Source organism: Rhipicephalus sanguineus, chromosome 10 (assembly GCF_013339695.2).
Source record: "Rhipicephalus sanguineus isolate Rsan-2018 chromosome 10, BIME_Rsan_1.4, whole genome shotgun sequence".
Lineage (NCBI taxonomy): Eukaryota > Metazoa > Arthropoda > Arachnida > Ixodida > Ixodidae > Rhipicephalus > Rhipicephalus sanguineus.
The window spans coordinates 40,763,059-40,784,440 of record NC_051185.1 but is presented as its reverse complement, the minus strand read 5'-3'; the positions used below and the strand labels follow the sequence as shown (position 1 = coordinate 40,784,440).

At 45.0% G+C, this 21,382-nt stretch overlaps 3 protein-coding genes across 3 annotated transcripts in view; all 3 read right to left on the bottom strand.

Annotated features, from left to right (window-relative positions):
• LOC119371749 (trafficking protein particle complex subunit 12) overlaps positions 1–21,382 on the bottom strand; it is a 39,228-nt gene that overhangs the window by 10,485 nt on the left and 7,361 nt on the right. The window contains exons 4-8 of the mRNA XM_037642209.2: positions 7,650–7,826; positions 6,005–6,118; positions 3,531–3,644; positions 2,174–2,312; positions 990–1,102 (exon numbers count right to left, since the gene is read on the bottom strand). Coding sequence (XP_037498137.1) covers positions 990–1,102; positions 2,174–2,312; positions 3,531–3,644; positions 6,005–6,118; positions 7,650–7,826 — 657 coding nt within the window. The remainder of the gene's footprint in view (positions 1–989; positions 1,103–2,173; positions 2,313–3,530; positions 3,645–6,004; positions 6,119–7,649; positions 7,827–21,382) is intronic.
• LOC125756178 (uncharacterized) lies at positions 13,024–16,229 on the bottom strand. Its single transcript, XM_049419717.1, has 2 exons — positions 16,107–16,229; positions 13,024–15,114 (listed from the first exon to the last, which is right to left on the bottom strand). The coding sequence occupies exons 1-2, from the start codon at positions 16,185–16,187 to the stop codon at positions 13,063–13,065; spliced, it is 2,133 nt and encodes a 710-aa protein (XP_049275674.1). The 5' UTR covers positions 16,188–16,229; the 3' UTR covers positions 13,024–13,062.
• LOC119371747 (uncharacterized) lies at positions 16,288–20,124 on the bottom strand. The gene is made up of 2 exons (XM_037642208.2): positions 19,906–20,124; positions 16,288–16,553 (listed from the first exon to the last, which is right to left on the bottom strand). Exons 1-2 carry the CDS (start codon positions 20,093–20,095, stop codon positions 16,303–16,305), a joined length of 441 nt encoding a protein of 146 aa, XP_037498136.1. The 5' UTR covers positions 20,096–20,124; the 3' UTR covers positions 16,288–16,302.

Below are 21,382 nucleotides of genomic sequence, written 5' to 3'. Positions count from 1 at the left end.
GATGGAACTTGGGCTAAGAAGTGTTAATAGATTATGTTTCTCTCTCTGCCTCTGATGATTTCTGCTCACTTCTTTCGTTGCCTTCAACACACTTTCTTTCAAAATTCAAACAAGTGATGCGCATAATTTTTTGCGGTGGCCCTATTTTCTTACTGTATGAAAAAACGCTGCACAAAAGACACGAGGACTAGAAGGTAACACTTACAACAGACGAGCACAAACTATCAACTGAATTTATTTGAAGAAACACGAATACTTATACATGAAAACAAAAAACCAACACCACCATCATGACGTGTTAAAGCTCTATCGCGACATGAGGTATCGAATAGTACAAGTCTTTCATGAAGGCCTGCTCAGTGTTCTTAGGAATAAAATTGAAGACTTTGGCGAGTTAAAGTTCAACTCTGCCACTGGAGTAAATTGTGATAAGTTCTTCGAATTGTTAAATTTTTACCTTCAGTCCACTGTGGTTAGTTATGCAGGTCAGCATTAGGTACTACAGTGCAAAGGTATCTGTATTGGGTCTTCGCTCGCTCCCGTTCTGTTGGATTTGTATCGCAGCATCTTTGATAAACGTGTAAACAACGTGACGGCGGCAGGTGGCAAACCCGCCAGTACAGCTTAATCGTTGACAACCGTTGATAAGCATCTTCAGGCTTCAGCTAACTGCTCGGTAGTGCATGTGGCCTAGCGCGGCAGTTTCAGCATCCGAAATTTCAGATGTTTTTATACATTGACGTCTATGGGGCTGGTGACGGTGCCGCGAAAGTGTCAGAATTTTCGAGCATGTCCAGAAAATCGGGCATCCGAAAAGTCAGCAGTTGACTGTATAAGCGTTCGTGTTTCTTCAAATAAACTCAGTTGATAGTTTGCGATCCTCTGTTGTAAGAGTTACCTTCTAGTCCTCGTGTTTTTTGTGCAGCGTTTTTATTTCAGCATGCTACACCAACTTGCCCACATCAAGCTCTTTCTGCCTGTATTCTCACCCTGTGCACGACGTTGAGTAGCTTGTAGAGAGAATTGAGAGCCGTGCAGTGGTTCCCCTGGAACTGCGGCAACTCAGCCAGCAGAAGGCGCATGGCGAACGGCACCATCGAACCTGAAGTCATTGAGGAATCCACCCTTAGAAAATGACAGCAGGATCATTCCAAGCCAAACGTCCCAGCCATTTTGGCAACCATCTCAAATGTATTCGCAAGAAATTGTACTGATTTATTGCATTTAAAACAGTAAATTGCTAGAATATTTCGGACAGGAAAAAAATTTTGGTCTCGTGGGTGCCTTCCAAATTTCGCACAATGTGGTCTAAGTGTTGTTTGTCAAAAAATTTATTCCGAGAGTATCGTTTCTCATTTCAATACCAAATTTGGTTTAAATATTAATCAAAGGTGTTTGTGTAAGGTGTTAAAATTCAATAATATTGCTGCAATTTTTCTGCCATATATGCATTAAGAAATTTTGCCAAAATGTTCCATGTTTGTATTTTTTCCCTTGTAATACTGCACTATGTATGAGTATCTGAGTGATAAATACTTACTCTCTAAGGAAAGTAAACTTCGCATTAAAAATATTTTCAGACCACTGATGTTTCTGATTTTTGAGAGAGAAATCACTAATTGGAGACAATCATCATTATGGTCCACATTGAGACGAAATTTACATCACATGGTGCTCCAATTAAAAATCAGCTTTAACCCCAATCAAAAGCAAATAAATAGTTCTTGTTATACGGCAAGTCTTATCAGTACAATTTTTGTTTCAAGGAATAAAACAATTTATGAAATGCCCCATTGGCGGCAATGGGGAACTTCAATGAGGAAGCTGCCGTAGGACCAAATGGGAAGATAGGCTATTGAAATGGCTGCCGGATTTTAAAAATTAACAAATAAACACTGTACTAAAGCTGAATATAAACATTTGTTGCCGTAAAAAGCTTGCTTTAATGTCACTTATCGTCGGTAAAATACTATCAGAACCTTTTTTGTCGTTTAGAGATTCTTCCAAGTTGCTGTCACATGACCAGGTGGCTTAACTGAACTGAGTGCAGCATGTGCCGTGCGGCTATAAGAGTAAAGTGCTGTTCAGTTAAACCGTAGTTTCAGTGCTAACTGCCGCTCAACTCGATAGCAGTTGGAAATGCCCATGCAACATGGGTAGTGAACATACTCACCTCGCTTGTCTGGGTAGGTGTCCGGATAGAATTCGTAAAACAGGTCTGGTTTGTCCAGGTCCCCAAAGGCATCACCCTCAACCTCTGCGTAGGCAAACTTGCGCAGTTTCACGAAGAGTGCTAGTCGCGTGTACCACAACTGCAAGCGGGGAAAAAAAAAGCAAGCGCGGTATCGTCTAGCTTACTTCACAAGCAGTACCATCATGTTAAAGGGGCCCCGCAACACTTTTATAAGTAGCCATGGAATGGCTTCACTAAAGGAGCTTATTTCCTCACGAATCGACCGCCGCAAAAATTTTTAGAATCCGTCTAGTACGAGCGGAGTTGCAAAGATTTGTCGCACGCTGTAATTGCTTTCTTTCTTCTCTCGTCCTGACAAAAGTGCTGGAAGCCAAGCAAACTTGTGTCAGTGACGCAGTGATTTTGAGTCAATAGCATTATTTGTTGAGAGAAGGGAAAGCGATTTTTAGCCGACTTTGAGAATTTATTATAAATCCCATGCTGCGTGCGACGCTATAATGTTTGGCTCACATGTTCTCGGGAGTCTCCACTGCCGATCGGCAGCGTTTTCTGACCGTGCTGAAAAAGTGTTGCGGGGCCCCTTTAAAAAGAGATGTTTGTTTCACACATTCTAACTTCTAGCCTCGGCCAATGTTGTGAATATCGAGCTTGCTGTGTGTGCTCCTTCTAAAACATCAATGCATATACAGGAGAACCCACTCGTAACAGCATTTGAGTGCCATGAAAATCCCATTGGTATAACCGATAAATATTATACCAGAATTGCATGGATGGCAGGGCTGTTCTTTATGTTGCAGTTTATGATGCCTAACTTAAACTCAATAAGTGGCACTCACTTCATGGATGAATGATGTGGATATACAGGCTTACGAACTATGCTTTCACCTGCTGCTGATTATCTTCACCAGGTGGTGAACGAGGCAGATATACAGGCTTACAAACTATGCTTTCACCTGCTGCTGATTATCTTCACCAGGTGGTGCACGAGCCACCATGCGCTAAGCTATGCAGACCGCTAGCACATTTGCACTAGCCATAGAAGGAAGCTGCAATTAATGCATAACACAATCCAGGAGTCCAGATGACGTGCAAATGCTTCTCTCTGACAAGCGTACAACTGCTCGGCTTTGCAGTAGGAGACATGCAGTTCTGTCGTACGTTGCCACCTTTTTACACACCTCTGCTATGCATTGATAAACATTCAGCCAGAACTTGCAGTTATTAATGCCAGCAAGGTGAGGGCCTCTGCTGTGGGTTTAACAGTTTCACCTCACTATACTCAAGTTGCTAGACTACTCTCCCCAGACAAACAAAAGAAGAGGAAAGTGAAGCATGCCTGGAGAGAGTGAGGGCTGTGCCTAGACGGATGACCTCCGGCTCCGGGACCTTGGCCCACGCTGGTCAGCAGCCTGGTCGTCAGGTTGATGGCCGCGTTGTGACACTGCGCCCCCTGGGAGAGGCGTGGAAAGCACAAAGGTCGGCAATCAAGGGCTTTTGTGTCAGTCGTTCTCGCATAACGACTCTGACACACAATGACCAACACTGGTTAACACCAGCGAGCACTTACCACACAACTGCCACTATTTAGCAACATGTGGCAGCACCAACAGACACTAAGCAATAGTATGCCAACAATAGCTAACAGCAGCAATCATGTAGCCGTTTTTAGCCAAAATTAACCGCGCTAGTTGACACAAGACAAGTCTGTGTCTCTGCCATATCACTGCTCTAGTCTTGTCTTGCAAAATGTTTCTTCTTTTTTTCCCCTAAGTGTCATTAACCAAATAGCCTAGAAGCAAATTTGTTATGGCAAGTTTGGTGCCAAAGGACTGAGTGCTATAGACTACTTTACGGATGGGTTTCCGTGCTGCCATATTGGGCTGTACCCTTGCCATTTTGTATCTACAACTAAACGAACGATGCTACGATAGATGCATACGCACTAAAATGGTTGGGTTAGTGCATTCGACGTTTCATGACCCCATTAATTCACATCGCAATACACAAAAAGAAAACAGTCACTTAAAAGCCCAAGGTGGCAGTGCCAGTGTCTCTTACGTAAACACGTCTCTTACGTAGATGTTGAATGACCGGATGATGCACCTCCTGAGTCACAGGAGGTGCATCAGGAGGTTCATTATGCTTCAGGAAGTTCACTACATTTCCATTTCCCTAAGTAGACAAAGCAAAACCTCAGATTTTCCTTTGATGCCTCTGCTTTCTTACAGAACCCCTGACATTCCGCCTGTAATTGGCATTATCAGCATGCACAAACAAAAACAGGAAGGGAGTGAACAGAGGTAGCGCACATTAAAAAAACTGGTGAGAGCTGTACGAGTGCTCCTAGTGTGAATATTATGGGTAAAGATATTCCGTACGGACAATTCTGATACTTTTTCATTAGCAGTAACACGTGCGCACATATAACTTCGGTGTCATTTCATACAGAATACAGTAGAACCCCGCTGATACGTTTTTGAAGGGACCGCAAGAAATAAACGTAAGAGACGGGAAACGCAACAGCTGAAAAACAGGAAAAACGTCAAAATATTTAGTGGTACAGAATTTTATTTCAATGCTTACGAGCAGCACGAAAATTGGCGCGCTCAGCCGCGATTTAGTCGACGGATAGAAACGCGGAGCTGGGGACGGCCTCATCCACAGAAATGTAATCAACGTACTATGTGATTTTTTTAACACCAATAGCTGTAGGCATGAAAGAACTAAGCACACGCAATCACGACCAGCGCGGCGAGTCCGATCGCGAACCGTGCGCACGACCATACGAGCTCTAACCAGCTCCAACTCCTCCCGTCCTCCCACAAATAACGATGATGATGAGTCTACGCCAACGCGATGGCAGAAGTGAATGCCAATCTCGAAGGCCTTGCTTTCGCGGGCAATTACGTCATAGACGCAATGTTTGTTCAATCCAAATCTCAAAGGCTATGCTTTTGTTAACAATAAATGCCAATCTCGAAGGCCTTGCTTTCGCGAGCAACTACGTCATAGACGCCATCTTTGCAATGCGAATCTCGAAGGCGATGCTTTTGTTTGCGTCAATCGAAAGATCCTGTTGCTTGCGCCTCTAATGCGGCTAATGTTACGGTCAAACCAGGAAAAACTGCGAGAAAATGCGCCATGGCCGCTCTCGTCGGTAGTCACTTGGTCGGCTCCGAGCGCACTTCGCGACGTATCATACGGGAACGGTCCGACAGTTACGACGTAACAGCGAGGTTCCCAATACATTGTATCCTATGGGAGCTATGCCGGGACCGGCGGAAAACGACGTAACAGCCGGGAAAACGCAGCAGTGAGGAACGTAACAGCGGGGTTCTACTGTAGTTAAAAATCGGCGCCACGTCATCTTGTCTACATGTTCTGTTCCCATCCCTATGTCTTGTTTTTGCGCTGCACTGACCTTGTGCAATTTAAGAATAACAGGTACAACTGCAGTTGCAGCCTAGAAGAAGACAAGTCTGTTTGTCGAAGCGTTGGCTCCAGCGATACACCGTGTTCATGAATTTTTCAGGTATCAATTATGTATCACAAAACCACACCCTAATGTGTTAAGCTAACACTGCACTGAAAATGCAATCAATCACGCCTCAACTGCAAAGCAAGGGGATTTGAACTCATCACACTGCACTCAGCATCATAACGCCAAAGCCAATGAGCCTTTAAGGCACGTTTGCAAACATTTTGAAAGCTCAAAAGTACCATGAACAACCAAAACAGACACATCACGTGCAGGCAAGGCACATCACATCACACGCACATGACGTGTACACACATCAATACTACACTCACAATCAACTGCTTCAGTCCATCTTCATTCTGCGGCACATCGTCGACCGTCAGTGTCCGCCGAGTGCCTGCCTCATCGATGATGTGCTCCTGAAGCAACCCCCGGACCGTATCTCCCTGCCAAGGATACAAAGCTAAGTTCGAAAAAACAAAAGACGTAACGAGATGCTGTGGTCGCCGACCAAGTCGACAAAATTTCATCGGATTTGTCTTCCGGTGGAATCTATCTTTATTCAAACAGCAGGCAACAGTATCCACAGGACTGATGGAAATGTGTCCACTAACTACAGCTGTACAGTACGATACATTTTGGTGTTAAAAAATGTAAGGGTCTCTGCAAAACGTCGCTGCGTGTTTTTTCACATCGACTTGGCCAACAACCACAACTTCTTCATAATCACATTACCTGACAAGGCGAACTTTCACTGAACTTTTCACTATAAAAGGCATAACAGATGCCAAGAAAGACCATCGAAGGCAAAAACTAGCATTCACATTTTTGCAAATGAGTAAAAGATGGACAGTAAAACTTGGAGGGGATAAAAAATTCAGCAGAGTCCCGCAGTAGACATGACTAGTTTGTTATGTCGATGCTGATTTTATTAAAGTCAGCTTTGCAGTTCTAGTACTTTTCAATTCTCATGCTAAATGCTGCACTGACGAAGGCCTGGTGCATAAATAGCTCGAGCTGCCAAACAGCCTGTTAACCTACAATAAAATTTTTCACAGAGGTGTCATTTGCTTGCTGTTGCATTTAGTTCCAGAATTAGATGTAGTACTTTCTTGTTTCATATGAAATGAATCAAATGTACATGCCATCTCTGGAGGTGGTAAACAAAAAAAACGTTACTTCTTCAACTAAAGATGCAGTTGCCTCATTTGTCAATAAGAATGTGATCCCAAGCGACACCTTCTTTTCGACAATGAGCGTTTCACACTTCGACAATTGGACGATGTACCGGATGACAGTCAAATGATAGGCTTACGATGTGTACTATTGGCTCCGATGCCGGCGACACAATGACAATCAGATACGATGAGTCCAAATTATGTGCAAAAGCCAAAACTAAACACTTACAGCAAACAAACTGGGCAAACATGTTACCCAGTAGCTGAAGCCCCTGCGTATGTCATTGGGCAGTATTAGAAATAGTGCTCCTAAGTGGCACCGCGTACTGCCAAATGTCAAACCCCTTCACACACGTTTTGGGTCCTTTTGTACTCTCTTTGCATACTTCCGTACAGCTGGTTGACAGCATCCTCTATCTTTGGGTTTCGCTATTTCTAAAATTCTCTATTCCCGAGTGTTGCAGGTAAGTAGAATACAAAACCAACGGTTTAACGCCACTTTCAGAGTGATCCGTGGTACAATGCTCACATAGTGAAATGCAGCATAAAAACTTTCAGTAAAACGGCTAGTACGTGCAATTGCTCGAGATAACTGCATCAAGTCGCTACGAATATAGCCGCTAAAGGTAACGTTGGCACTGATGTAAGTGTTCGAGTCGAAATTAAACCAACATGGCATGAACTCAAGACGGTGCAAACAAACGTACATGCGTTAACTATGCCTAAATTGTTGTTTTTCAATCCGTGAGCACTGCAACAGCACTTCTGCCGCACAGGAGGAGCAAAGGTAAGGCCGCACCTGGCACTCGTCAATTATGACGCCAGGCATGGTGAGTTGTTCGCGCTCCGGGATAACGGTACCCGGCTCGGACGTCGCTAGTCGGGCCAGGAAGTCTCTAGTCACAGCCGACGGCAGCCAGCTGTCGTAAGCACAGATGTCACCATCCTCCATGGGCTCAGTCATCAGGCAGGGCTCCTGCGACCCAGTAAACATCGTCATCATTTACTGACCCTTAAAGACCCTTTTCAGGGTATTACATAAGGGGGAGGGGAGGAACAAAAGCATCAATAACAGCAATAATCAAATGGTCAGGTTATAGTAATTCATATGTTCAAATTCCCATATGCGAAATGTGGACTGAAGTGTTTTAATCCGTGCAAGCTGAAAATAGTATATACAGTAATACCTCGTTAACTCGAACTCGCATATCTCGAAAAATCGGCTAAGTCGAAGTTTTCCGCGGTACCGAACAATTTCCCATAGGTGCAATGTATTTATTGCCCTTTATCTTGAAGTATTTCCGTGCCCACTTTCGGTTATCTCGAAATCTCGACTGAGAATGGAACCAAAACTTCGCCGCCGAACCGTTTCACAAAATACTCGCGTCAAAATGTCATACGTTTCACAAGGTTCGCGCGAGGCTGCCGCGTTTACGACGAAGTGGACACTGTTCCCGAAAGTAAAGTCGAAACCTAGCGGCATACCAACTTTGTCGAGCAACCCTGTATCACGTCATGTGGGGTGCGACTGTGGCTGTGTTCCAATTCTGGACAGCATCGTAGACAGTCTACGCTGACAGCTTAGAAGACAGCATCGAGGTCATGTTGTCCGACAAATGGAACGCGCCTAGAAGACGGATGGATGGATGGATGCTATGAGCGTCTCCTTTAAAACGGGGCGGTGACATGTCTGCCACCAGGCTCGAAGGCGAAAAAAAAAGAAAGAAGAAAAAAAACTTCCTTGTTTCATGTTGTCCTAATGCCTTATCTACATTGATTAAATCTATGTTATTATACCAAAAATATAAATTCACGGTCCATCTCTCTGCCTCTTAAGGCAGAATGACCTTTTCTTTTCCCCAATTATTTATTTTTGTACTTTATCTCTACTTTTCTGCCACCAATACTCTAACCGTCTCTTACTTATTTCTATTGCGGACGTGTTCAGCTTTCCATTGTTGTCCCTAAAACCCAAGGCTTCATGTAGACTCGTGCCCACACGTATACCTGGGTGAATATCGCCACATTCAATCAGTACATGTTCCATCGTTTCCTTAGTTCCCCCGCAGCATGTACATTGTTCTTCTTCGTTACTGAATCTCGCTTTATAACTACGCGTTCTAAGGCAGCCCGACCTTGCTTCAAACAGTAAAGCGCTTCCCCTTGAATTATCATAAAACCTTTCCCTCCTTATTTCGTTTTTTCCTTTTCGGTAGTTACTCAGAGCCGGCTTCTTTTCCATCGCTGTCATCCAATAAGTCCTCTCCGCCTCTCTGACCTTCCGCTTAATGCTCCTTGTTGCCATATCGCCCGCACTGCCAGCCGTATATTTACTGGTGAGCCTCCTAGTTCTTTTTCTCCATTGCGTGTCAACGCTTTTTCTATACAAATACCTGAAAACCTTCTCTGCCCATCTACTCTCCTTCATTTTCCTCAGCCTCTCTTCGAATCTCATTTTGCTCTGAGCTTCCCTCACTTCAAAGCCTGTCCATCCCATATCACCCTTTACAGCCTCATTTGTCGTCTTCCCGTGAGCGCCCAACGCGAGGCGGCCCACCGTCCTTTGATTTACATCCATTCCTGATTGCACCTCTGACTTCATGCACACCACTGAGTTCCCAAATGTAAGCCCCGGAACCATCACACCCTTCCACAGCCCTCGAAGCACCTCGTACCTATTGTATCCCCATAAAGCTTTGTGCTTCATAATTGCAGCATTCCTCTTTCCCTTTGCTACCGATGCTTTCTCTTGTACCTCCATATATCTATCTCCCTCATTTACCCATACTCCGAGGTACTTGTACTCGCTTACCCTCGGTATTTTTTGGCCCTGTATTAATACTGTATGGTCTCCGTGATCATTGAATACCATCAATCCACATTTTGTTGCACTAAATCCTAGTCCTAGAGCCTCACACTCCCTTCCGCATATATCTGCCAGTCGCTGTATATAGACGTCTACGCGACGTGATGCCACCTAGCGTCGAGAAGAGAAAGCTAAGAAAAACAAACGTAAATGTTCTTTCTTTAGCCTCTTTCGTGTTCAAACCTATAAAAAAATTAACGTAGCTTACATTGAGCGCCTGGAAAAGCGCCTACCGGTGTACAGACGACCATACCGGCGAGATCCGAGCTACGCCAGCATTGCGCTCAGCCGCCATCTTGTTTGGACAGCAAAGTAGCCTGCATCGTTTTTGTCTTTCTCGAAGCTGTCTATTTTGTCGGCTACGTGAGAATTGGAATGGGACTTAAGATGGCCGCTGTCCACTTAGCTGTCTATTTAGCCGTCTACGGTGAGTATTGGAACACACCGTTTTCACAACAAATCCGTGCAGGGCGGGGCCTCGCCTCGATGACGTAGGCACCATTTCCTGTTTCTCTCTCCGTTTGGCGGCGCGGTGGTCACCACTTCAACTAGGCCCTACACTTCAACCATTTTCGTTTTTCTTTTTTTTCTCCCTCTCTCTTTCTGTCTCTCTTTCTCTCTCTCGGTTTGCGGCGCGAGTTTCGTTCGCGGCCGTGGCGTCTTGTTTCGCTTGTGGCCGGAGGCGCGGAATGCAACGATGCACGAGTCTTCTGACCGACAGAATGTGATCGAAAAATACCTCCAAGGGTTACATCATCATGAAGACGGCTACTCCCACGACTACCTGAAGTCAGACGATTCCTTCCAGTCGAAAAACCATTGTACAAACAGTTTACGTTCCTCCTCTCCTTGCTCTCAGCTAGGAGAAAAGGAATCCGCGCGACGCTCTCCTTCCGAAGAACCACCCGCGTTGGCCATTACTGCCGACGGACGTAACCCGATATCCCGCTTCGGACATCGCTTCTCCTCCTCTGTTGCTGCGGCCACATGGCTTGGACCTCGGCGTCCGCCTGACCGTTTCGAGGGTCCGCTGAGGGGGTTAGCTTCCCCGACACAAACTCTCCAAGCAATAATTCTGGGAAACACGCCACAGCTTTCGAGCCATGCATCTCTCCCGACGACCCCCTGTGGTGTCGGCGCCACGGATCGGCATCCGCTGCGACCTAACAGCTCACAAACATAACGAGCAGCAGCCCGCTCACACATTCTGAGGCGCTCACACTCTCCGAGACCGACTCTTATACAACCTCGTTTTATATCCCCATTCCCTTAGGGTGCCATTGAAAAAAAGTTTTCAGTCTGGATAAACAAACAGATCCCTCAAGTCATTAGTATCAGTGTGTATACCTAAATCATTTCACTAAAAAGGGTAGTTTTCATAACTGCCCTCGAAAATGGCCAGTTTGCCCAGACTCTAATACCAGTTACAGCTGTTGAAGTAGTCTTGACGAAATTGCTCTACTGTGTAGGTAACCATACTTCACATTTTCAAAGCAAACTCCTAGTGCACATTAGACATTCTCTCAAATGTGGTTTATTTGCAGTCGATACATATTACAAGCACGCTACTAAATACAGTGCTCGTCAAATGAAACCCGAACACCGGCAAGCCTTCGCATGGTATAGTGCGCGCCGTCCAGTTATCACCATTGACAGGCGCGCGCATTCGGTTTGACCGCACTGCGCATATGCGCGCCTTTCCATGGTGATAACTGGACGGCGCGCACTATACCATGCGAAGGCTTGCCGGTGTTCGGGTTTCATTTGACGAGCATTGTACATCTTGAAGTAACCACCAGACAAAAATGTAATAACGTTTTAATATACAAGTACAATAGCCAGCTGCTATATTGAAATGCAAAAAAGAAAGTATAAAAGCAAGCACTTTCATAGAATTAAAGAAAGGATGCAACTTTACGTACAGTTTATACACATACATTGAAAGCACAAGCCTAAAAACATGTTTTTATACAATCTATGAATTGAAAGCGTAACCGACACGAAACAAGAATAATAATATCTGGGGTTTCACGTCCCAAAACCACGATATGATTGTGAGAGACGCCGTAGTGGAGGGCTCCGGAAATTTTGACTGCCTGGGGTTCTTTAACGTGCACCTAAATCTAAGTACACAGGCCTCAAACATTTTCGTCTCCATCGAAAAATGCAGCCGCCGCGGCCGGGATTCGATCCCGCGACCTTCGGGTTTAAGGCAGTATTTCTACACCCACAGCCGTTGCCAATGTCGGAATTACATGACCATTATTATGATATCTAGTATAAAACATAGAGTGATGGCAGCGACATTTTGATTTTTGGAGCAGCCATTAGCGTTTTCGGAGAAAATAGCAAAATATTCCAAACGACTTATGGAAATTAAAGTAACATTTAAACACCTATAGATATTAATATTTATTATTAAACATATTGCACGTGCAACAACCACTTCAAATTGAAAAAAAAAATAATTAAGCAGACAGATGGCCATTGAACACAAATATGAGTAACACATATTTAAAATACCATTCTTGTGGCAGACATAATATAAAGGAGATGAAGCTGAGCGAATTACGAAAGTAGCCGCAATCCCATGTAACTGTTGCCAAAGCAGCAGTTTATAATCGGCACGTATTCAATATATTTTCATATTTCGCCAAAACAGCCAGCATTGAAAATTTCAACTAAAGTAAGCTGAACGAGCTATAAACTTAAAATGCTCGTTGCATAAATGAAGTCAAAGCTGATAAGTGCTTTATGCAATCAGTCGGACATCAAAGTCGTCACAGCAGTATTTAGTAAACAGTATAATATCGAAATAATCTCACACATATTTCATCAAAATAGTCGGCTTGTCAGGTACATATATGCGGCTAAATCACATATATCAACAATGCCAGTACATGTAGCACTGTCAATACGCTAGTATACAGCAAGTATACAAGCCGTATACTAGACGATAGTATAGTTTGTTTTTGTTTAGGCTCGCCGGATGATCGCATGGTTGAAGTTCACGTTTTCAATTTCCCAACGGCATTTTTGGAGCAGGTTAAGAGCAGTTACTAACAAATATTACACTTCGGAGCAGCATGGAGTAGCATTTCTCGTTTGAAGCAATTGTAACAGCACTTCCATCATTGAACATAGCATATTAATGTTAAAAGCTCTAAACACTCTGAAAAAGTATTATAAAAATGGTAAAAATTGAGTTTTGTAAAGTCTTCAATTTTTAAAAAATGAAAAAGATCACTGAGTCGCCAACTCTTAAAAGTTTCCCCCTGATCCTTGCTAGCAGTACGAGCCAAAGCTCCTGTGAAAAGTCAACCAATCAATGGCAGAGTGAAGCACACTATAGGCGCCTTCTTTTTGGAAGAGGCTTCAGAGACGAGCATCCCTTTGTCGGTGAGCCCCGAATGTGAAGGCCCGAACTCTGTGGCACAGATTCAGCCAACTTACGAAAGGTGGCTTGCAATAAGCCCCTAGCCTCCGACAGTGTTTGAACGTCATGACAGCAGTAAAGGAGGGAACTGCACTTTTCCCATTCCTCGGTTATACTTTTGCGTAACTCCGATAGTGAGGGGGTTACTGTACGGGGAACCAGAGCAATCGCAGGCTGTGAGGGCACTTCACAAATGCTTGGCTCATTGACAAAGGGAATGTCCGGCTCTGACACTGCTGTACCAAAAGGCTGTGAAGACATTTCAGAAGGGCTAGGCTCATTGACAAGAGGAATCTCAAAACCTGTTTCTGATTCTGGGCAGCTTCCAAGTGTAATCTGCGGTCGACTGAGGTAACTGTGCGGAAGAGAGGAAAAGCCCCACCTGTCGCTGTACTTAAAAACAACACAGAAGTGTTTGCAGGGGTACTTGTGCTTCCTAAAGTCAGGGCAGGTACACGATGGCTTGGTGAAGTCGACTGTGTACACATCGTCGTCACTTCTTTCAGAATGAACAGAGAACATGCCTTCAGTGGACAGCTCTTTCATGTCTGTGTGGGTGTATTCTTCTGCGTTAACGAGCCGTCTCAGCATATGTTTAACAAACCCGTGAGGCCGGTTGTGCAGGTATGCCGGAACATTTTCACTGTACTGTCTATACACTGATGACTGCCTTTTTGCTGCCTCATGAAATTTCACTTCTTTGTCAGGAAGGTAGCCGTGGACGACAGCTGTGATTAGGGATGTTAACGACCGTTTCCCACTGGCACTTTTCACATACTGTGCCTTCAACACCCTGTTTTGGGCCTCAATGCCGTTATTTGTGGTCAAGACAACATCAAACTCCAGCCTGTAATACAAGACCCACAGCTCCTTTACAGAGAGCCACACTGCTTCAAAGTAACTGCGGAATTTGTCATTTTTCCAATGCTCTGAAGTGACAAGGACTTCAAACGCCTTGTCAAACTCATCTTGATTTGAAGCACTGGCTAAACGTTTCATGAGTCTCAGGGCTTCATCCGGATTGGATACGTCATTTTCCTTTCTGCGCAGCCACCTTTGCCATGCCTGTAGTCTATGGAAGTCACAGATGGAGATTTGACTCTCTGGAAACACTTGCTTGATGGCACTTATTTCTGCCTTGCTGTAATCTACCATCCAGTACTGTGGGGACCAGTTATCACACCACTGCTTGAAAACGCTTAAAGCCTCAGCGATACATTGGGCCGTCTCGAACTGTATGATAAACACACCAGCTGGCGTGTATCCCGACGGTGTTTTCACAACAAGCAAGAAAAGTGGTAGGGCATAGTCACTAGTCTTGTGTGTTGCGTCCAGGCAAACTACTGAGCCTCCATACTTTTTAAGCATGTTTCTCATGAATTTTGTCTGGAAGCAGAACAGCAACGTGTCTTCACACTCGCTGGCAACACTCTCTTCCACGTTGTTCGAGTCGTTGCTACCCACAAAGCTGCGTGATGCATACGGACGATAAACAATGGAAGATTCGGGTTGCTCACCCCTGATCTTTTCAATAAGGATGCTAGCATTCTCTTGATCCACTGTGCTAAAGCGGTCTTTCCGAAGAACAGCTTGGATCTGGTTGCTTATGTCACGATGTGTTGGGAAAAAGGCCCTGCAGCTGCTATCAGGCTTTTTCTTGTTTGCAAAAAGTACATCATGCACGTAATAGTACAGGCACTTTTTCACATCCGATACACATGTAATTCCTTCCCTTGCCAACATTTGAATGCGCTCAGCAATGTTCCTGTCCATATTTTGGCTAAAAGCTTCCATGTCCTCGAAACCATGGTTACGATGGGAACTGCAGTCGGCAATTCTAATGTATAGTCGCGTCTCTTTGGTCACAGTCTGCTTCGCATCAAGTGCCTCCTGCAGCTGCTTGGCCTTGTCTGCTTTCAGCCGGCCCTCTTTTGTCTGGCCGCATGGCTGGGGCACGTCGACCTAGAAAGTAGACATTTTACGTATATTGAGCATACTTTACGGTTTAAAACAGTGTGCCCAGGTGAGAACAAAGTGAAGATTAGACAGAAGACAGCACTGAGGTAAGAACGCAAAGTTTATTTCCACTTTTCCAGTATATATACACGTGGTAAATAGCAAAATAGAGTGCGAAAGATCAAAACAGTACAACGCATACAGTCTCGGCTTAGATGCCCAGACTGCACGTGTTGTAGTGTTTTTATATTTAGCACTTTTTTTTTTGCTATTTCTCACGTCCATATATGCTGATTAAAATACTTCGCTGCAGTTCCTGGGACAAAAGAAGTTAGCGCCATTGCGCTTGTGTCCACTTCGTAACGCGTGATCTCCCTAACTACTTTTGTCCCGGCAACTGTAGCGCAGTATTTTAATTATGCAAAACCAACTAGCCCAATAACTCACTTTGCTAAAGCATATATGCTGAAAATAAACTTTCAGTTGTTAGTTCAGTGCTGTCTTCTGTCTTGTCTTCACTTTGTCCTCATTTCGTCGTGCTGTTTTAAACCATAATGATCATCAACCAACTAGCCTAAACAAACCTTTTATTAAGCATACAATAACGAAATCTAATGTGCCCCATCTTATGGCACGACAAATTTGTCTGCACCATGCACTAAGGCCAACAGGAAAAGCTGATGTCAAGGAGTTTTAGCAGACCATTTTTTAGCCCCGATATCCATACCATAACGATACACAACGCGTGTTCAAGGCTGTCAAAGCGGAGAGGAGGCATCATTATCCGATCCCTCTACTAAAACCCCCTACTATCGGCAGAAGTAGAAGCAATGATGGTAAACATCCGCTACAAATTTTCACAGCTCACTGCAAGGACAATGTAATAATTTTTGAAAACTGTTTCTTTTCTGTCGGCTTGCACAGACCTAAATGCCATGATAAAGGTCTCCAGAAAATAACCCCCAAATATTTTTTACTTGTGGTTGCATATTACGTACCTGGAAATCTGGGTACAATTCAATCCATTTCAAGGTCATTGTTGCTGCACAACCCTTCTTCTTTGTTCCTTGGAGGTTCATTCGTTTCTTTTCGTACACCTCCTTCGGCCAATCAGTGGTGCTCAAACCCTATATAAATGAAATCAGGAATATTTATTTCTGGTGCAAACCTAAAGCAACCTAACCTGCAGTAACATCATGTAAATTCTCTGTACACTGCCTGCACACAATCTTTGAATAGAAAGGCTGCTGGATATCTGCATGAGACTGAAACGTTTGCAAGTGCATAACCATGCGACATACCGGGTCTTTTTTTTTCCCCTGGAGTCTTTTTATAGTATTCCGTTCCAAATATGCAGACTTTGATGGCTTCCTTGACAACTCGAAACGGCACATTGTCAAGAGAAATTCTGCACCCGGAGTGGATCATGGAGAAGACGACATTGGCTGAAAATAAACAGTAAAGACGATTTAATGAGGGTGCCTAGTTTTACGCATGGCAGAGGGCAATATCAAATCTAGCTTCAGTTTTTGTGTAATGGCAGCAAAAAAACCTTAAAATGCGCTGCCTCTGTCAAGAAATTTTGGCTCTCCTCAATGAGAATAATAATTATTATAATTATAAATCACCCAGACTTTTTTGTGTGGTGTTAAAAAATAACAACTTGAAAGCAGCACCAACTTGCTACAGTTTGGTTGGGCCTTGGGACTATATAATACGACAAAAACCTCGGCGCTGACACATCAGCATCTCATATACAGATGAAACGGGAAACAGCGCGGTAAACGACGACAAAGAAGGAACACACACTAGAGCTGTGCACGGGCCGCATTTCCGAGCCCGAGTCCGGCCCGGGCCCGCTGACTTTGTCGAAGGCCCGCCCGAGCCCGACGGCAAAGGGCTGCGAGCCCGCCCGGCCCGGCCCGACGTACGAAAACACAATCCCGGGCCCGGCCCGGCTCGGCTCGGCTTTTTGAAGGTTTGCCGCGAAAACAAAACATCGTTTTCCGGTAACTTGGCATTTTATTGAGGATATCAAATATGATCAAACGACACACGACGAACGGTCTCTATTACACAGATTACAAATTACAAGTAGACGGCCTCATGCCAGCAACAATGGAGTTCGCTCGCCAAAGCCGTCACGTGTATTGGGTATGCCCATGCAAGCTTGCACGAAGGCGATCTACGTCGGGTCACTCGTCGCTGTCGCGTGCATTTTCACTCATATAAGATTTGGCCTCAAATCTAACGAGAACAGTCGCGTGGCGCCGTCGCTAGCTCAGGTGGTGTTACTTCTCTGTTTGTCGGAGTGCAACAGAGGCAGTGCTTTACCTGCTCCCCTTTTGTTTAAAGCAGCGAATGAAAAGGAAAAGCGGTAAAGGGCGGTCGCGGAAAAGGCGCTGTATGCGTGCTCGAAAACAATTCCCGCTCATTCTCTATATTTCGGGCTTGAGTCGGGCTTTGCGCTGGGCCCGAGTCCGGCCCGATAAAACTCCAAGTAGCCCGAGCCCGGCCCGGGCCCGAGGCGAAAATACGTCGGCCCGCCCGAGCCCGGCCCGCGGGCCGGGTCGGGCTCGGGCTTTCGGGCTACCCGGAGCCCGTGCACACCTCTAACACACACACCACACCACACGAAGCGCTGACTTACAACTGAAGTTTATTCGGGTGAAAAGTATATAAATACACTTTTAGGCGCACCACGTCACAAACAAAATGACATAAACAAAGCATGAAAAAACACAGAGATAAAAAAAAAAACAGAAACCTTGGTCATCGCCACATGGTGCATCGTGACTGGAAGGCGTAAGCGGTTCAGTTGATACAGTTAGCCGATAAATACGAAATTTCTTTGTCAGATAGTAAAACAGATGGACTACTAACACACTTTTCTTTTAACAATGAAATGTGATGGGCTTCGATAATCTCTCTTGTCATTTGATTTTGGTTCCTAGCTAACACGTCACAATTCTCAAACTTAGGGCGACAACCACATTGCTTACAATGAATACCCAAATGGCCACTAATGGAACTGGTCACATTATTGTTATGCTCACGAAGTCTATCATTTAAACACCGGCCAGTCTGGCCGATGTAGAATCTGCCGCATGACAAGGGAATGCGGTAGACGACGTTACTTATACATGACACGAAAGGTGACTTGTGTTGTTTACTACAGCCGATACTGTCATCGGGGGTGCTGTTGACGCGGTTACACATTTTTGACAACTTGTTAGGTGCACTCAACACGACTCTAACATTGACCCGCTGACCAATCCGCTTCAAATTGTGTGATACTTTATGCAAGTAAGGTAAAACAGAAGCACACAAAAACTGAAGCTAGATTTGATATTGCCCTCTGCCATGCGTAAAACTAGGCACCCTCATTAAATCGTCTTTAAAAAAAACTCTCTGTTTTACCTTACTTGCATAAAGTATCACACAATTTGAAGCGGATTGGTCAGCGGGTCAATGTTAGAGTCGTGTTGAGTGCACCTAACAAGTTGTCAAAAATGTGTAACCGCGTCAACAGCACCCCCGATGACAGTATCGGCTGTAGTAAACAACACAAGTCACCTTTCGTGTCATGTATAAGTAACGTCGTCTACCGCATTCCCTTGTCATGCGGCAGATTCTACATCGGCCAGACTGGCCGGTGTTTAAATGATAGACTTCGTGAGCATAACAATAATGTGACCAGTTCCGTTAGTGGCCATTTGGGTATTCATTGTAAGCAATGTGGTTGTCGCCCTAAGTTTGAGAATTGTGACGTGTTAGCTAGGAACCAAAATCAAATGACAAGAGAGATTATCGAAGCGCATCACATTTCATTGTTAAAAGAAAAGTGTGTTAGTAGTCCATCTGTTTTACTATCTGACAAAGAAATTTCGTATTTATCGGCTAACCGTATCAACTGAACCGCTTATGCCTTCCAGTCACGATGCACCATGTGGCGATGACCAAGGTTTCTGTTTTTTTTTTGTCTCTGTGTTTTTTCATGCTTTGTTTATGTCATTTTGTTTGTGACGTGGAGCGCCTAAAAGTGTATTTATATACTTTTCGCCCGAATAAACTTCAGTTGTAAGTCAGCGCTTCGTGTGGTGTGGTGTGTGTGTTCCTTCTTTGTCGTCGTTTACTGCGCTGTTTCCCGTTTCATCATGCTTTACCAACTAGCCAACAAGTTGACCTTACTAGTCATATACAGAGTTCGACATCAGGCCTATGCCTTGCTCTAGACGTCAAATTCACACTTCTAGCAGGACCACGGATGGCGCACACGGCCGTGTCCCGACATGGAGTACAGTCACACTGCAAATAGTGTCTCGTGTTGCGCACGTTTGCTTTTTCAATGTTCAAAAAAAATGCACAGATGCATACAAAACAAACGCCCAAGCGCAGCTCTGCCTAGAATTCAAAGCATTTATGTAAAGAGCACAGGAGTAGACTTATTAATTTTTTTAAAGTCACGATTAGCTTGCATGCACAGTTCTAATCATGTCTGAAACCGAAAAAATAACACTTAAGTTCCAATTACATCTATCAGAATTTCTGAAGCTCGGGTAATGGCCCGGTAACCAGAGCAACACTCCACTCAAACGGAAATAAATCGGTGCCAGGAAAACTCTGAACCAGTAACCAGAAAAATGTTAACCCGACCTTCAAAACCGCGAAATCATTTGTCTAGTGTTGCACTAACACTAACTGAAAACAAGTCGTTCTGCCGGGTTACTACTGCGTCTTTCAATGCTAAATCAACACGCATAGCGACACATTAAAAAGCAATCAAGACATCCTTACATTTAGACGACTTGTTCAGGTCTCTTGATGTCCGCACAGCATACCTCTCGTTGACGGCAGCCAAGGACCTCTCAAAAAGCTTAAGCTCATCGTCTGACTTCAGGTAGCCGTGGGAGTAGCCGTCTTCATGATGATGTAACCCTTGGAGGTATTTTTCGATCACATTCTGTCGGTCAGAAGACTCGTGCATCGTTGCAATCCGCGCATCCGGCCACAAGCGAAACAAGACGCTGCGGCCGCGAACGAAACTCGCGCCGCAAACCGAGAGAGAGAGAGAGAGAAAGAAAGAGAGAGGAAGAAAGAGAGAGGAGGATTTCGTCAAGACTACTTCAACAGCTGTGACTGGTATTAGAGTCTGGGCAAACTGGCCATTTTCGAGGGCAGTTATGAAAACTACCCTTTTTAGTGAAATGATTTAGGTATACACACTGATACTACTGACTTGAGGGATCTGTTTGTTTATCCAGACTGAAAACTTTTTTTCAATGGCACCCTAAGGGAATGGGGATATAAAACGAGGTTGTATAAGAGTCAGTCTCGGAGAGTGTGAGCGCCTCAGAATGTGTGAGCGGGCTGCTGCTCGTTATGTTTGTGAGCTGTTAGGTCGCAGCGGATGCCGATCCGTGGCGCCGACACCACAGGGGGTCGTCGGGAGAGATGCATGGCTCGAAAGCTGTGGCGTGTTTCCCAGAATTATTGCTTGGAGAGTTTGTGTCGGGGAAGCTAACCCCCTCAGCGGACCCTCGAAACGGTCAGGCGGACGCCGAGGTCCAAGCCATGTGGCCGCAGCAACAGAGGAGGAGAAGCGATGTCCGAAGCGGGATATCGGGTTACGTCCGTCGGCAGTAATGGCCAACGCGGGTGGTTCTTCGGAAGGAGAGCGTCGCGCGGATTCCTTTTCTCCTAGCTGAGAGCAAGGAGAGGAGGAACGTAAACTGTTTGTACAATGGTTTTTCGACTGGAAGGAATCGTCTGACTTCAGGTAGTCGTGGGAGTAGCCGTCTTCATGATGATGTAACCCTTGGAGGTATTTTTCGATCACATTCTGTCGGTCAGAAGACTCGTGCATCGTTGCATTCCGCGCCTCCGGCCACAAGCGAAACAAGACGCCACGGCCGCGAACGAAACTCGCGCCGCAAACCGAGAGAGAGAAAGAGAGACAGAAAGAGAGAGGGAGAAAAAAAAGAAAAACGAAAATGGTTGAAGTGTAGGGCCTAGTTGAAGTGGTGACCACCGCGCCGCCAAACGGAGAGAGAAAAAGGAAATGCTGCCTACGTCATCGAGGCGAGGCCCCGCCCTGCACGGATTTGTTGTGAAAACAGTCACACCCCGTCATGTGACGCTATAGACGTGCACATAAGCAGGCCCTGCAAAATAGCTCGGGTCGTACACGTTTTGTTTACCGTCAGAGATGCGATTTCAGCATTTACGCAAGGCACGTCGCGTGGATTTTTTCGTCGGCCGTGCGATGTGGGGA